General features: G+C 41.4%; 1 protein-coding gene across 1 annotated transcript in view; it reads left to right on the top strand.

Moving 5' to 3' along the window:
- CCDC150 (coiled-coil domain containing 150) overlaps positions 1-18,236 on the top strand; it is a 2,807,665-nt gene that overhangs the window by 2,585,433 nt on the left and 203,996 nt on the right. Inside the window, exon 25 of the mRNA XM_044070503.1 lies at positions 3,926-4,012. Within this exon, the coding sequence (XP_043926438.1) occupies positions 3,926-4,012 (87 nt within the window). The remainder of the gene's footprint in view (positions 1-3,925; positions 4,013-18,236) is intronic.

Consider the following 18,236-nt stretch of genomic DNA (forward strand, 5'->3'; position numbering starts at 1 on the left):
GGAAGCAAGGTAACGACTGGAATATTAAAACTACCTATATTCTAATATATATTCTAAGATATAATTAAGTTTTAACCAATCACTATTGTATGTTTCGTTTCTATAGAATTAAATAGAATGTTGATTTTTCTTTTTGTTTCTGAAATATGTATAAACACAAGATTTTTTTCTAGTTTCTTTACATAAGCACAGTGCTTATCTGCTGATTTATGTAAGATTCACCCAATAAAGATTTATTGTTACTAAGAAGTGAAGCTATTTTTAATCACGACAAGAAGATTTGTTATTTTGGTACAAAGAACGTGAAGCTGTTTTTATTTTCAAAAGTGAAGAAATTTTGATCACAAGAAGATTTTTTTACTGTTTATTACAACTGTTTGGAGTTTAATTTACAGATATTTTCTACTATTACTGCTTGGTGTTTTAGCTTACTTCGAATAGCTCAAAAGGCTATTCTTTCATATTTTTGCTGTCTGTGGGAGTAAGACAAGGTTGTCCATTACCTGCAGCACTTTTAATTTTAGCCATAAATCCTTTGTTATATAAACTTCAATAAACAATTATAGCTTCTCTAATTAATAAAAAACTTAATGCCTACATTCGTTTATGCAAATGTTTTAATGATCATAACATAATATTAGCAGAGATATGGAAAGTATTGCAAAGATGTTAAATGAAGTTCGTGATTTGATACAATATCAAATAAATTATAATAAAGCTGAAGGAATACAGATATTTGATTAGATTGGCATCCATACCCAATGTAGTTGAAAGAAAAATGTTAGGTGTTCAACTCAACTCAATTTTTGATACCCTTGTACAAAATACCCATTACTCTGCATCTTCAGTAAGCTAAATTAATCCTAAAAAGATTAGAAAACAAGCATTTTTCTATGTTCAGCAGAATTGATATTGTGAAAATGATTGCCATTTCCCATTTAGAATGTATTGCCCCCCCCACACACACACACATTAAAATAGATAGCTCAAATGAAAAGTATTTTTAAAAAGTTTTTGTGGAAAGGAGGGTCAGTAAGACTTCCATGGAAAAAGTGATTGCTCCTAAGGTTCAAGAAGGATTGGCTATGCCAGATATACACAAATACATAGTGGCAAATGTGTTTACAAATATTAGAAATTTTAAATATTCTCATAAAAGAATAATGGAATCAATTAAAGCTGGTTTGACTAAATTCAATTGTCCTTTTCCAAAGTTAATGAAATTGCACTTTTCAGACTTTGGAATAATCAAATATTTTGCACCTTACACATCAGCAATAATAGCATTCTTTCAGGAAATTAAGAGTCCGTGGGAAAAGTATTCATAAATAAATGCTATCCTTTGCCATAATTTTTATTTCTATCGATATCTGTGTGTATACAGGAAGAACTTTGTCAACAAGATAAATAGTCCTCCTCTAAGTAGATTATATGCAGACATGGTAGATTTGTATCAGAAAAATAATAAATGCAGGAAGCATGAATTTATTGCCATAAAAAACAATTAAAATTAATTTACAAAATCTTACAATGAGAGGAAGTGAATAATATGTTTGTAGAGAAATAAAAATTAAAACACTTTTTATCTTTAAGTTTGACTGATAATGAATGGTTACAAAATGTTAATGAAATTTATAAATACCATTAGTTTATAAGAAACAGATTTATCCAGTTTATGATAATTACTGGTATACACGTTACTTCTTTTAGACTTTTCTTAATACATGCTAATGCCTCCTCAATGTGTTGGCATTGCCATACTAAACATGATGATTATCATTGTTGGTGAACTTGTAATATACACCAATATTGGGTGAAAACACAAGAGCTGGTATATATTTTGACAGATGAGTTATTACCTTTGCCTCTAGCATTGTATTTGTTATATACGTATATGGACATTTACAAAGTTCATAGATTAAAAATTACTTTGGCAATGATGGTAACAAAGAGAATGATTCTGAATAATTGGAAGGCTGATCCAATGCCTGATTTTTTAATGTGCAGTTGGTGAAATTTATATAAAGAGTACTTGAATTATTATTGGTGAAATATATAGAGGACCAAGTAACAATGACTAAAACTACGCATGTGAAATGTAACAGAAATAGACTATACTAGACCACACCTTCTCTTAAAATTATTTTTTCCTTTTCTTCCTTATCTTGTGATTTTTTTTAATTTGTAACATTTTTTTAAAGAAAGAAAGAAAATTGCATTAACTTGTAACAGTGCACTTAAACATTAAGAACTGCATTGCATCATGCTCCTATTTTTATTAATTTATTTAATATTTTATGTGGGTTAGTGCATTGATTAGAATGGACCATTTTTGACTGTGGCTTTAGCCACTAGGAAAGATAGTTGTAACAGCCAAACAATGAATACAGTTATCTTACATGGAACCTTAGAGATTCAAGTACAGAGTTAGAATAATGTATCAAGGAGATACCCTTGAACCTTAACAGTTAATGGAAACAACAGAGCTTCATAAACAGAGAGTTTTTTTTTCAATATAATCCAAGTGAGGAGAAGACCTTAATGGACATTTTAGTAGCATATTTATTGTGCATACATAATGTTATCTGACTCTGATATCTTAACTTTTTTCTTTCCAGTTCATGGCTTTGTAACTTTCTGCTTTTTCAGTTTATGGCCCTAAAGTACTGAATATGTTAACAGCTGTCAAGCTTAAATGTAATAGAGTGTCATACTCATCTTGTTTAACTTGTAGAGTTACTCTTCACTCATTGCTGTGTTGTTCTTAAAGGTTCATGGATTAGTACTAGGCTAGCTGCCATTGCAGACCATTATAAGCCTGACCATTTTCCCTTTTGGGACTTGACTTAACCTATCCTATTTGGTGTTAGATTGGCCTTACCCTTTCCGTGGTCAATAATTATATATTGCCTCCAGTGAGAAAAACTGGGATCACACCATAAATAATTTGGGGGGACCCATGCATGGGGTAATGCATTTAGGAGCTGCCTTTGTCCATTAGTAGTACAGAGGGCAGTCCTGGGATAAATTTTCTGTTTCCCATTCATAGATCCAAGTTACAACTCAGTATGGACAGAGATGAGCTTTGTTTTACATGGATGGCGAGTCTGTTGTGGAGCAGCAGTATCCTCTGCTAGAAAAACCTCTCCCTCCAAACTTTTCTGTTGATGTTGCAGAAGAGGTTTAGATCCCTTGACCGAGTATGGCTGATTCCATGTAACTTGCTAATATGCAGTAAATCAATCAGTACTTGGTAAAAGGAAGTGTTGTATGCCAGACACAGGTCACGTCTTAGCAGTCTGTAGGATAGAGTATGGTGAATGGGCTTTGAGTCAGTCCGTGTAGGACATATTGCTTAGGCCTTGTATCCTTTTAGTAAGGTATCTCTGTGGGCGTTCCAGTTGTTGCATGTGTTTGGACAGATACATGCCATAGAGGGCATTATACTTAATGACTGGCCTAATAAAGGATGAGTAAAGGGAAACTATGACATCCCTAGATCTAGACACATTCCCTTTATTTACAAGCTGTGCAATATAGAAGGACTTTCTTATGACAGAGAACACATGTTGGTCAAAAATGTGGTCACTGTCCTTATAAATTACCAAATTCCTAACAACTGCATCAATTCTTAGGGGTGTAATGTCAAGTTAGTAGTCCCCTGGGGTAGATGACTTCCCCAGTGGATTTGATGATGCATTGTTTTGGAAAGTTTCAGTCCATGATTCTGGCACCAGTTATTTATTTTGGATAAACCTTCCTGCAGGATACTAAGTCTTTTGGGGACTCAATGACTGTTCCTTGCTTTCAGTCATCTGCAAACTTAGTCAACCACAGCCCTTTAGTTTCTTCCTTTTTGTTTATGATGATCTCATTGTGAATCATTCTAATTCATACTATCATTTTAATTCATTCTATCTTACAGAATCTTGAAGAAAACATTAGGAAGCTAAAGAAGAGCAAAGAGGCATTACAGGAGAAGCTAAAAGAAGCAAGCTTGGAATCACAGCAGGTAAACACTGAGAAATGCAGCTTCATAGTGATGCAGCTGTAAGCATTGCTGCCATGCAACACTTGGCTCACTGGTTTGGTTTCCAACTTCCTTCAGTTCATATGGGCTTTTGCTGAGGTCTTTGATTTCCTCCCATATCTAAAACACTGATAAATCTACCACAAAATATTAATATTAGTTTATGTTAATTTCTTTCACCAACTGACAAAGACTTATTATTTTGGAAAGCACATAGAAAAATGCTAGTGCCTCTTCAATCAGGAAGAGACTAGTGTACACAACACTCCAAGGGTGTGTCATCTGATCCTACTATGGGATGCAGTTTCACCTCCTTAACTAGACAAACATGTTCACTAGTAATGTAGAATTTGTCAATATATGATCTAGATTTACATCTACTAGAATAATAAGTGTGTGTGATATCAGACATAAGATCCATCACTTTACCATAAGCTGCAACGTTTCTCATCATACATGGTATGCAGTAAATATTGGGCATAACTCTAATCTCTGTAGTACTAATTACTTTCCAGTTTCCTGTATATATAACAATACCATCTTGAAAAGCAACCATGTCCTTCTTCATACCTCTACGTTCTTACTGGATCATCCCTAGAGGTAAATACACAATATACATAAATAAATGCAGCTGTTTACTGCTTGAGCTGTACATAACTATTAATATCTAATAATATATCTTCCACCTGCAAGAGGCAATTCTTAGAAACAAATAATGCTACTCCTTCTTGCCCTAGCAAATGAAGATGCTACTTCCAAGGACCAGTGAGCAATAATCAGTGCATTGTGCTCCTTATGGTACAGTTGAGTCTGTTTTAATGTAATTCTCCACGGTTTTAATCTTCTTAGATTAGTTAAATATTCTATTTCATGTCATAAAACTCAACCCACATCTATACATTTTTCCTCCTTTATCTGTCTGTACACAATGTTCATAAAAAAAAATTAAGCCACTCCTTCTCAGTATGACCTGAAACAGTTTTCTTTCCATGTTGTTTTAGCTGAGATAAATGCAAAAAACTATTATTTTCAGTAAGAAGTAAATCTAAAAAAGAAAATAGTCATGAACAAAACAACAAATTCACCAAGCTCAGTTGACAACATTCTGCCTGCACAGTATTCATTGATAAGAGCACCCACATTTTCTAGGTGCCCCTGGTAGATTTCTGGGTCCAGCCTACATGTAATGGAAGCATATGATTATATTTTGAGAAAGTAAACTGCGTTATTTACATTCTTAATTTTTTTAATCAAAAGCAACCATAGCTTATTTTAATTAAACATTCAAATGCTCGTCATTTAATCACTACTGCAGTATCCTTAACCATATAAATTATGGACCAGATATAATAAAGCCTACACTAAGTGGTATACTAAGTATACACTTAGTGTACACGATATGTATTCAGTAAAATTCTTATCACATTTTTTGTGCTTTCTAGAAACTCAGAAAGATTATACTAAGTGTACATGTAGTCTACACTTTGTAGTAACCTTTATGAATCCCTGTCAGTATTCAAAGTTGCAAGACTATCAGTAGGAAAACTAAAATTAAGAGGAAGACAGTGTGAGTTAAGTCTGCATTGTCTGTTCACTCGGAGTAGTGTACACTTAGTGTAGGCTTTATTGAATCTAGCCGTATATCCTGGGTAGCATGTATCAGTTGGTGAGCTTCAAGATCTTAAGGGCACCTTCCACGTGCCCGAACTGTTGGCAGCTCGACAAATCAACAGTTTGGGTGCCCAGTCCTTATGAGCTTTCCTGATGTCTGCAAGTGGTTCTCTTGTAGGTTTTTAAGGATCAGTGGTCAACTTACAGTTATCCATTGCTAGGTAGTTAAGTTCCCATTAGGGAAGAGAAAAACATCCACAGTAATAATTTTATCAAAAATTTTGTTTTTTTTCTGTTAAAGTAATGAAATTAAGCTAGGAAAAAAGTATTCTATGGCCTATCATGTGACTTTCAGTAACTTTGTAGTGTAAAGTGCAACTTTTTACTTTTGTAGAAAAAGTGGTTAAAACTAAGTTTTTTTCGTTTTTGTATTTGAACCTTTAGTTAATTACTTTTGGGTGCTTGGCTAACTGTTTAAAATGCTATTCACTGTGTTTTATTTTTGGTTAATTTTGGAAAAAGTTACACAGTTAATACTTACATGTTTCACCAGCTACTGCTGTCAGTCTTACCTGGACTTCAGGCTTCATCTTTGACTTCACCATGGAACAGTTTACTTTCCTTGGGTCTTTCTTCCAGCCACAAAAATGAGACTATTTCCAGACAGCCTTTGCCCCGTCTGTAGTCTAAGGCTACAAATTTGCCTCATCTGCAGATGAGTGAGACTGCTGTGGCTGTTTTTGGCTCCTCAGATCCTTTATCATTTCCTTGTCTCCCTCTGGTGTAGTCCCTTCAGCCACCATTGAACAAGAGTTAAGCATGACCTCTGTAGCTGTTGAAGTGCACTTGACAGGCAAAGGAGAAACACTGTTGTCAGTCCTGAGGGAATGAGCAGGGAATGTCTCTCTGCCTAGCCAGACTGGGATGCCTGTCCCCAGGGGTGAGGGGGATATGCCTGACAGGAGTCAGTTTTAAATAAATTCACATCAAAATGAAGCAGAAAGTTAAACAGTTATCTTCTTTTGTCTTTCTTATTTTAGACAGGAGTGATTTACTGGGCTTAAAATATGGCTTAATTCAAACTATTGACCCTTCTATTTCTAGTGTTACCAGTAAGTGATAAAGGAATTCCGTATTTTTGAAGATTGCCCAAATGTTGAACAGGAAAATGATTTTGAGGGAACAACTTATGTGCTTTTTCCCTCAGGCGATGGATTCTGATTCTGAGGAGAGTGTTTCTTCTGATAGTCACTTAGAATAATTTTATTTTTCTGAAACCATAACCAAATGAACCAGTTGATCTGATGTTATCTAGTCACCATTCCTCACATTAGGGTCTTGAATCTGATATTGGATCTGAGCTGGCATACTCAGAACACAGCTTTGCTCAAGCTCCTCCCCTTCCATAATGCTCTGCTGTCCTAAACTCCCTCAGATCTTGTTTGCAGTTCAGTCAGTCAGACGCAGATTGCTCAGCTCCTGTTAGTGTAAGTGCATTTAGCTCAGAATTTTGAAATTTCTTATTATTTTTGAGTTTGTAGTGTTAGTGGGTAGTTTTCCTCTTATCTATCCCCTCCCGGTCGAGTCTTAACCTTGTTAAGTCCCTTTCTCCTCAAGGTTTTGTTTTCAGCCTAGTTGTTTGTGGTGTACAAGAGTTCTTTCTTAAATTTGTGTGAGAGTTCTGGGTGGATTTTTGGCTTTGAACCTTAGCTTGTTTGCAGATTCCAGTTTTGCTTGTGGTTAGGCCATGACTGAAAAACCGTTAAGTTTTAAAAGGTGCTCCTCTTGAGTGGAAAATGCCTATTTCTGACTCACATGAGGAGTGCCTTTACTGTCTCAGCAGTGACCACCTCAAGGTGGAATGCGGCATTTGTGCCGCATTCAACCCGAGGGCTTTGGTCGACCATTGAAATAAGTAGTTAATTAAGGGTTTGGTCATAGGAGGGCCCTTGGTCACTGCTTCCCCAGCCAAGGCTGGCCCTCCTGGGGCTAAAAAGAAAGCATCTGTCAAGGAGGCCCTGGCCAAGTGTCCCAGGCTGTTGGATCCTAGGTCCTCAGATCCAACTCCAGCCAGGGCAAATTCGGATCCGAGATCCTCGGGTCCTAGGTCACCCAGGGAGTCCACTCTTGGATCCAAGGGCTCGGACCCTAAGCTCTCGGATCTGGTGACTTTGATGTCTCCCCCCGAATCCAGGGACCTCGGCTCCGGACCTTCGGATCCGAGGGGAGCACCATACCTTCGGATCCAACCCTTTTGGATCCGAGGGATTCGAGAATTATTTCCTTGGATCATTTGTTGAGCTCGGTTCTGATTTGGTTGGATCCGAGAGTCATACCGGAGCCTATAATAGTGGAGGATCTTTCATTGGATCCTTTGCCCCCTAAGCAGCTGTCTTTTCCAGCTAGATCTTGTTCCAGGGGAACGCAAGAGAAGACACTCGAGCTCCAGGCGTGACTCTCCTAGTAGGTCCTCCATCTCCTTCTGATCTTCCAGGAGTGTCCTCCCTATGGATATGGACAGGATGATGCGAGCCTTCCTGAAAGCACAGATGGATTTGGGGCTTCTGGCTTCCCCAACCCATAGGTCAGGGATCCAATTTCCCACCCCTTTCCTTTGATCGCTCCTCATCCAACCAGTGGCTTGGATTCTTAGGGACTGTTGAGTTGAGTGGAGGCTAGGAGAGTTTTAGGACATAGTTCAGGCCCTTCCCCTGATGGGATCAATGGCTGACTTTGTTTCTGTTTCCCCAGGACAGTCCCTCCATTCTTGTCAAGCCAGCATCCATGGGATTGGATTCGGGCCCAGGTTTTTCAGACCGGTCTCTTCCTCTGGGTGCCTCGGCCTTTGGCAGTTCCGGTCCGGCGGAGTGGCGGGACTGGGGGGGGGGGATCCACCCTTTCTTCCACCAGGGTTTGGTTGGCGGGAGAGGGGATGGAATCTCTTCTAGTCCTTCCACCTTCCAGGCTGCTAAACGATCCTTCTCTGCTATCAGAGCTGCCTCTCCCATGCACGATTCTCCTACCCAGCCCCATTTTCTGAGTGGCTTGTCTCATTCTGTTCTAGGTCAGCCCATCTAAATTAGTCTCCAGGGGGATATCCCCCCCACAGGGATCCCTTCCTCTTCTGAGTCTTCCCCGCCACACCCGGCAGAGGAAGTTCCTAGGAAAAGGACTTGTAAGAGGAGACATCTCGACTCCCCTATGGAGTCTCTTACTAAGGACACAGATGCTGATGAGGGTGATGGGTCCCCAAGATCTCCGCCGGAGGACGTCTCCTTTGGAGACATACTCGAGATCCTCAAGGCCAAAGGCGGTTGGTCTACCCAAACCCCGTCTTCGGAAGAATCCGTTTTCCTGGAGGCTTTCGGTATGGGGCCATCTACCTCCTGGGTGGTCCCCCCTGTTGATCCTCTTATTGATCTTGTGGCCAGCAGGGCCTGGAAGGAGCCAGATACTGTGGAGCCAGTGCCCAAGAAATCAGACAAATTTTTGAGCCCTCCCCCAGACAGAACATTTTGGTCCAAAGCGGTCCTGGTTGATGTTATTGTGGTGGCCGCTGCCACCAAAAAGGAATTGACAGAGCAGAGTTCTTCTGTCCATCCCCCCATTCATGAGTCGAGGGCCATAGACAGATTTGGAAAGCAGGTGTTTGCTTCAGCTGCTTTCAGTCTGCAAGCTCTAAATTACCTGGTGCATTTTACCCATCTCCAGAGGGATTTGGTAAAATAACTGTCTTCATCCCTCTCTGGGTCCATGTCTGAGGAGGAATTCAAGGCTGTTTCTCCAAAGCTGTCAACCCTTCATTCTGTGGTGAATTCATCCATGAGACTCATTTCCCCCACTGCGGAAGGGTCCTCACAGGCTGTGGGCTCTGGTATCTCTGTTAGGCGTCATGCCTGGCCCTGCTTGAGCGGGTTTGCAGAGGCCTTCAAGCCATCATTTGTTAATGCCCCCTTCGATGGTTCCACTCTTTTTGGTCCCACTGTGAAAGACACTTTGACCTGCGGTGAGCGGGAAGGGAAGACCTTGTCGGCTGTTGGGATCAGGTTTTCTGCCCCTCAAAGGTCCTTTTCTAAGACCCAGAAGGGGAGTAAGAAAGTGTGGTTCAGGAAGGCACAGTCTCCCTTTCAGGATATTCAGGAGGATTCCTCTTCCAGGGGACGGGGAAGAGGTTTCAATGGTAGATGTTGCCGAGGGGCAGAGGAGGCCCGCAAAACCAAGGTTCCAGGGAGCCCTTCTCTGAGAAACCTTTACAACATCCCTGAGGTGTTGCATGACTGTCCTTCATTGGAGGCAGTTAGGGGTCAATTATCGCTGCACCCCTTAACCTGGGCAAGTATCACAAACGATCTGTGGATGTTAGCAGTTTTATCCAGGGGTTATTACATTCCCTTTTTGGAAACTCCCCCAACATTCAGTCCTCTTCCAGACGTGCCACCCAATCAAGAAGAGGCAGCCCAAAAGGAGGTCATAAGCCTTCTTCAGAAATGAGCCATCCAACAGGTCCCCGCAGCACAGAGAGGATCCGGAACTTATTCCAGCTTCTTTTTGGTTCCAAAGAAAACAGGGGACCTACATCCTATATTGGATCTCAGTTGAATGAACCAGTTCGTGCGGAAGTCGAAGTTTTGGATGGTCACTGTACAGTCGATTGTGCCTCTGTTGCACAGCAACGACTGGATGTGCTCAATAGACCTCCAGGACACGTACTACCAAGTAAAGATGGATCAATTGTCCAGGAGGTTTCTCCACTTTTACTTAGTAGTCAATCATTTCCAGTTCCGGGCCCTACCCTTTGGTCTCACCCCCCCCCCTTCCGGGTGTTCACCAAATGTATGGTAGTGGTAGCTGCTCACCTCTGACTGAAGGGAATCCAAGTTTTTCCCTATTTGGATGATTGGCTCCTGACGGCCCCCACAAGGCATGAACTACTGGACAATATTCACTACATTCTCTCCCTGTTCCATTGCCTGGGGATCACAGTGAACATTCCGAAATCCTCCCCGACTCCAACACAAAAATCGGAATTCATAGGCACTCTGTTGGACACCACATCTCAGATTGCAGCCTTACCTCCTCGAAGGGTGTCGCTTATTCGCGACCAGGTTCATACCTTACTGGAGCTAACCTGCTCTCCAGTCTCACTCATTCTCAGGGCTCTTGGAGCTACAGCCATTTATTTGGTTCCGATGGCTCAGTACCACATGAGGGTCCTTCAGTGGACCTTTGCAATTCAGTGGTCAGAGTGGCAGCATCCTCTGTCTTTTCCCATTCGGCTTACCTTGGTGTGTCACAAGCATCTGCTCTGGTGGATTCAATCTCCGGATCTCCTAGTAGGCAGACCTTTCATTCCTCCAACTCCTGTGGTGACAGTCACCTCGGACGCTTCCCTTCTGGGGTGGGGGGACATTTCCAGGGACAGACAGTCCAAGGGACTTGGTTGCCCGCAGAGACCAAACTGCACATCAATGTTCTGGAGATGAGTAGTCCTTTTATCATTGCAAATCTTTCAAGACTGCCTTCCTCACAGGACGATTGCGGTTCTATTAGACAACACCATGGCTGTTGTGTGGTATATAAACAAGCAAGGGTGCACATGTTCTTATCTGCTGTGTTGTGAGCCCGTGAGGGTCTGGGAGTGGGCGATGGCCACGGGGCACTTTCTCATTGCAACGCACATTCCCGGAGTATCCAACATGTTAGCGAACATACTGAGCAGAACTATATTGATTCCTCATGAATGGTCCCTGAATCCAATGGTTGCTCAACAGATCTTCCGTCAGTGGGGTTATCCAAGCTGCGATCTGTTTGCATCTCCTCTCAACCACAAATGCAGCAACTTCTTTGCATTGATCCCCCCCAGAGGGGGAATCCCCCAGGGATGCGTTCTCCCATGATTGGCCTTCGGGTCTCCTGTATGCCTTTCCTCTGTTACCCCTAATCCCCAGAGTACTTCAAAAAGCCAGACGCCTCCAGAGTCAAATTATCCTCATTGCCCCTTTTTGGCCTGGGCAGGTGTGATACCCACTTCTACGGTCTCATTTGAGGCATCCACTCTAGGTGCTCAATCCAATTCCGGATCTGCTATCTTATCCTTCTCTTCTACCACTCCCGAATCTTTAGACCCTACGTCTGACAGCGTGGTATGTCCACTTCCTGTGATTTTGGCTAAGTCCAGGCTAGCTTCACCCATGAAAAAGACTATTCTTGCTTCCCAGAGGTCTTCTACCAGAAAAATGTATTCCAGTAAATGAAAGAGGTTTGCGGTTTGGGCGAAGAATAAGAATTTAGACCCCTTCTCCACCCCTGTTCCTGAAATACTTCTCTTCTTGACCTCTCTGTCTTTAAAGAAGGAGCTATTTTTTTCTACTATTAAGGTACAGTTGGCAGCTATTTCAAATTTTCACCTTAGTGATGATTCAACCTTTTCTGCACGCCTCTGTAAGTTCTTTTTAAAAGGGATTTTTCTATTAAGGCATCCTGTTAAACATCCTTCTCCTCCATGGGATTTGACTTTGGTACTTCAGGCTTTAACAAAACCTCCCTTTGAACCAGCGGCTTCGTGCAACATTAAATTTCTCTCCAGGAAGACTATTTTTAGTGGCAAGTACTTTGGCAAAGAGAGTCTCAGAGCTTCAAGCTCTTACTGTCAAGCCACCCTATTTAATTTTCCACAAGAACAGAGTGTCTCTAAAACCTGATCCATCCTTCATGCCTAAAGTGGCTTTATCAGCGAATATCAAGCAATGTATTCACTTAACAGTATTTTTCCCTAACTTTTCCGATAAAGGGGAATATATTCTGCACACATTGGATGTTCATTGTCAACTTCACTTTTATTTACATCGAACGCGAGAATTTAGGTGTTCAGACCAACTATTTGTGGCCTTCTCTGTTAATAGAAAAAAAGCAGGGGTATTTCAAAAGTCACGATTTCCAGTTGGATTTCACAATGTATTTCCTTTATTTATTCTTCAGAGGGTATTTTCTTAGCCACACCAGTGAGGGCTCATTCAACCAGGGTAGTTTCTACTTCCATTGCCTTTGCAGATTGTCAGTCTTTGGATGACATTTGTGTGGCAGCAATGTGGTCTTCTCCCCACACGTTTCTTTCCCACTATAAGTTGGATTTGAGTTCCATAGGTAGGGCTTCATTTGGCTCCACAGTTCTTCGGCATGTCCTTCCTTGAGACCTCCCAGGATTTAGGTAGCTGGGGATTCTGACCCTAACACGAAGAATGGTGACTAGATAACATCAGATTTATAGTTATGTACTTACTATAACTTGGCATCTGTGTTATCTGTAGTCACCATTCATCACGATCCCACCCTCCAGCCCCTTGCCTGGAAGATTGGTTGGATTTGGAGATTCTGTTTGGTTTCTGTGTTTTATCTGTCTTCCTTCCTTCCTTGTGCAAACTCGATCTGAGGGAGTGTAGGGCAGCAGAACATTATGGGAGGGGAGGAGCTTGAGCAAAGCTGTGTTCTGAGTATGCCGGCTCAGATATGATATGGGATCCAAGACGCTAATGTGATGAATGGTGACTACAGATAACACAGATGCCAAGTTATGGTAAGTACATAACTATAATTTCAATGGGAGCATAATGATATCATATTCCACTGTTACTGAAAAATATGACTTATTAAAACTGGAATTTCCTGAAACCATTACTGTTCCCCCTGCTCTTCCAGCATTGGAGAAGGTGTTTATTACAGCCTGTAATTTAACTGACAGCTAGCCTTCTGGGGTCTATATTAAATTCTCGAAAGCCGACAATGTCAAATCTGACATTGTCGACCGGAGAATAGCAAAAGTGCAGAACATCGAGCGGGTAAACAGAAATCTCCTTAAGGGGAGATTTCCATTTACTGCAATGTAGGTGGTCTCGGAGTTGGTATATTTAAGTAGCAGGGGGGTGGGGGTGCGGGGGGGCTTGCCCCCCTGCCTACACTCTTTCGTTTTTTTTGTTTGTTTTGTTTTTATTTATTTATTTTTTTTACCAACATTCGATATTTTAACAGTTCGATCACTAAAAGTCGACCTTTAGTGGTTCGAACTGTTAAATGTTCGATGTTCTAATATAGACCCAGCCTGCTGCCCCAAAGAAAGCAGATAGATTGTTTAAATTTCCTCATTCATACATTTTTTTCTATTTTCTAACCCCAGATCTGACTCTGCAGTGATTTATTTGATAAATCCTGCTGCTGCTTCTCCTAAACATGTGATAAATGCTAACTTCCTCTCCAAAAAGTTTGGAAAGCCTTTGATAGATTTGGAAGTACGTGTAGACATTTGCCTTACTTATTTACTTCTTAATTGTCAAGCTAATATGTTAAGGTTTATGCTTGTACCATTTGAGAATATGAGAAGCACAATGACCACCTTTCCTTCTTAAGAAAATCTCCTGTGAATAATCTTACTTCTGTGTCTCAGGTGACTAAACACTCTTTGAAGTATGCTCATGATTCAGCTGATGCATTTCCAGAACAGCTGATACTGAAACTGTTATAAGAAGTTTTGCTTGGTTACATACTCAAAGTGTACCCGATGATGTTAAAGCTGAAATGTTGAACTTTCCTCTAGCTAGAGAGATTGTTCGAACCATCTGCTGCTTCTGAAAAAGTTTGATGAGACAGAGAAGCTGATTCAGGGGGTTACTTAGATTTTTCAGCCTTCCTTCCCCAAGTTTGTGAAATGTTTTTCATCTGCCTCTTCAACCTTTTATAAAAAGCAAAATAATCAGAGACCACAAGCTTCTGGCCAACACCTATTCAAAAATAATAGCAAGGTGGCTCTAAAAGTAAAGGAGATTCCCCCCACCCACCCAGAAACAACTGCAACCTAACAAGTCTGAATGACTATATGCATAGTACTCCCACCCACTTTCCACCCTGGTAACCCTTTAAGTCTTCCCCACAACCTGGCTCTCCGTTTTTCTTTTTGGCTTATATGTTCATAGGTGTGTACTATGTTAATGACCACTGGGAGTCCATGCATCCAAATCTCTGACAAGTTTTGGCATGCTTGGTAGGGTAAACAGGGACTTAGTAGATAAAACAATTACAAACAGGGGCCTGGGAGAGGAGCCATTTACAGGCTGCCTATATCCATTAGAAACAGAGGTGCCAAACCAGGAATTAATTTCTAGTTCCCCATCCAGCTGTCCAAGATGCAGTGGAATTGGATTAGGGAGGAGCTCTGCTTCACATGAAAGAAGAGCTTGGTCCAAAGAAGGGGTAGTCTCTGGGATACATACCTGTCTCTTTAGCAGATCCTGTTTATGTCACAGGCAAGGTTTAAATCTTTAGAACAGATAATTCTGGTGGTGGTTGTTTTGTGGATATGCATGATGTCTATCAGAGTGGAGACAGAAGATGCCTTGCATGCCAGGCATAGATGTCCCCTCAGCAGCCTGTAGTATACAAGATACAGTGTAGGGCTTTAAGTTAGTCTGCATAGGACTTGTTATTTGTCCCCTGTATTGTTTTAGTGAGAAACCTATGTGGACATTCCAGTTGTTGGATGTGCTTGTTAGTTTCATACCAAATGTGGCACTGTACTCATTGAAAGGTCTGATAAGTGCCAAATGCAAAGGAACAATGGTCTCCTTGGACCTAGATGCCACATCTTTGTAAGTTGTGTAACGTAGAATGATGGTCTCAGTGCCATTGGCACACGATGGTCAAACACTAGATTACTGTCTGTGTGTCCCAAGTCCCTGACCACTGGGTTGACTGTTAGGGGTGTATTTTCAGTATAGTAGCTACCGGGGTGGTCAGCTTTCCAAAGAATGCTATCATTCATTTTTTTGGCATTTAATTTTAGTCCATGGTTTTGACACCGGTTATTTGCCTGTGTTGCCTTCTTAGAAAACATTAATGTTAGTGGGGAATTCTGTGACTGCTTCTAATTACAATCATCTGCAAATGTGGTCAGTAAGAGGCCGTTGAGATTGGCCTTGACTTCAAAGAAGTAGATGCCAAAAAGCAGCAGTCCCTGGACCGATTTCTCAGGAATTCCACTTGTGACGGGCATCTTTGTAGAGTTGGACTGCCCAGTACTAACTTCCTGGGTCCTGTCTGTGAACCAGCAGGCTGTCCATTGGGTGACACAAGGGTTTATACCTAACCTTCTGAGTTTGTCAACAATTCCCTGGTGGGGTACTGTGTCAAATGCCTTGGCCAGGTCAAAGTAGGCAGTGTGAACTTTTGTGCCCACGTCCATTGGTTTGGTGACCTTCTAAAGAAGCCCGCCGCATTGAGTAGGCATGACCTGCCATTGACAAAACCAGACTTGGTTGGGTCCACTGTCTGGAGGTTTCCTATATCATTACTGATTATTTCCATAATTTTATTTTATTTATTTCACATTTGTTTACCAGGAAAGTCAGACTCAGACAGAGCCCATTTTCAGAGGGGGTCTGGGGAGAAATGCTCCAGATGCATGTTGCATGTCTTTGGAATGTGAGGGGAAACCCACGCATATACAGGGAGGACATGCAGACTCCACACAGAAGGCACCCCAGCTGAGAATCGAACTGGAAAACCTATTGCTGTGAGGCGACAATGCTAACCACTGTACTACTGCATTGGCCGTAGTAATTCTTTCAAAGGTTTTGCATATGAAACTAGTGAGACATGGGTCATTAGTTTCCAGGATCCATAGATGGCCCACCTTTGTGCAGAAGGATGACTGCTGCCATTCTCCATTTGTGAGGCGTGAAGCCTGTATGGAGGCTATGGTTAAATAGTGATCCCAGAAGTCCTGATGGATCATGATTCATGCTATTTATCAGGCAACCTTGGATTTTGTTGGGACCCATCAATGTAGTGTTCTTGGCCTTAGAACATTGAGTATCTGTTCCCTAGTGATAGTTGGGGGAGTTACATTTAATGGTATTTCCTGAGGGGAGGCTGGGAGGAGAGAAGGGTAAAGTCAGAGATGAATTTGTCTACAACAAGGATTGCTATATCTTCTGGTGCAATGTAGATGGCTCCATTAGCAACGAGCTCTGCACACAAGTGTGTTGCCTTTGAAGTTACAGATATAGCTAAAAAATGCATTGTGGCTGACCTTGGCATGGAAGGCCAGATTTATCTCAAATTTGGCTTTGGTAGACTTTATTTGTCCTCTGAGTTGTTTGTTTAGATTTATGAGAGCAGTTTTACCCTGCTGGGACTACACCTCCAAACCTTTTGACATGATTTTCTTCCTTTTGTTATACAGCCCATTGATTATGTGATTCCAACAGGATGGCCTCTTATTTGAGTTAGTTCTGTACTTATTCCTGGTGGGTGCATCTGCCTTTATATAGCTATTAACATGGTCATATAGAGTTTCTGTGAACAGTTCAGTGTAGGCAGCAGCGTTCTCAAGGTTTAGGAGGGCTTGAAATTTTCCAGGTTAACACATAATAGTAGGAATTTAGCCTTAGAGTAGTTCTTGAATGTTCCAGGGTTAGCTGGCATTTCAGGTTGTATTTTTCTTCAAAAGAGACTGTTTTGTGGTTTCACCTTATAAGAGATAACATAACACTTTAGGTTATACATCTTTCTGCCATATTAATGAGGTCCAGATGGTACTCATTTGAAATATCTGGACCTGCTATAGTGAGTCCAAAAAAATAAGAGACTGAATGGCTGAAAGAATGGGCTTACATATACAAAGTCTGAGATGCCGTTTCTTTGAATATTCCCTTTTCAGCAAGGTGTGACAATGTCGCAGTTGGTACACCCCCCCCCCCCATCACCACGCAAGAAGAATTTCATGGAGAAGAGCGATTTTCATAGGTTGGTACTAGACTATCGGTCTAGGGCCTGTACATGCCTAGCCATAACAATTCCCTGGCTATTTCTTCCCACAATTTTTACTTCCCTGGACCCCTGTCTAGCAGGGCGACTGATGTGATCCCTGGGGTGAATTTCCTATCTCCAATTCAATCATCAAGGTTCCTTTTGAATAGGGCCAAAGAGGTGCTCTGCTTGACATGTATGGGCAGTCTATTCCAGAGTCTGGGGAGTCTCTGGGTCAGGAACCTATCTGACCAGCATGTTTTGTTCATTGTGATGACAAGGTTTAGATACCTGGAGCGCATGGCTCTGAGGGATTGGGATTTGTTTAAGCGTAGCATGTCCAACAGCTCTGGGTTTGGCATGGCCTTGTATGTTAAGCAGAGATCACCTCTAAGTAGACAATATGCAACAGAGTATACCTGGAGTTTTTTTAGACGGTCAGCATAGGGCATCTGTTTTAGGCCTGTGATTCTTTTAGTGAGGTATTTATGCAGCCTTTCCAGTTGTTGCAGATGTCTTGAGAGGTACATACCAAACGGGCCATTGTATTCTGTAATGGGTCTAATGAGGGATGAGTACAGTGGGACAATGACCTCCTTTTTTCTGGATGAAAAGCCCTTAGTGGTGAGGTGTGCCACATAGAAGGATTTCCTGACTGTTGTGGCGATGTGGTTATCGAAGGTGAGACCACTGTCCACCTGTGTCCGTAAGTCTCTTATCACACTTTTGGTGTTTAGTGTACTGCCACTTATGTGGTAATTCATGGGTACATGTTTTTTCCCCAAAGGGGATAACTATA

Source organism: Protopterus annectens, chromosome 4.part1 (genome assembly GCF_019279795.1).
Source record: "Protopterus annectens isolate FY-2018-M chromosome 4.part1, PAN1.0, whole genome shotgun sequence".
Classification (NCBI taxonomy): Eukaryota; Metazoa; Chordata; order Ceratodontiformes; family Protopteridae; genus Protopterus; species Protopterus annectens.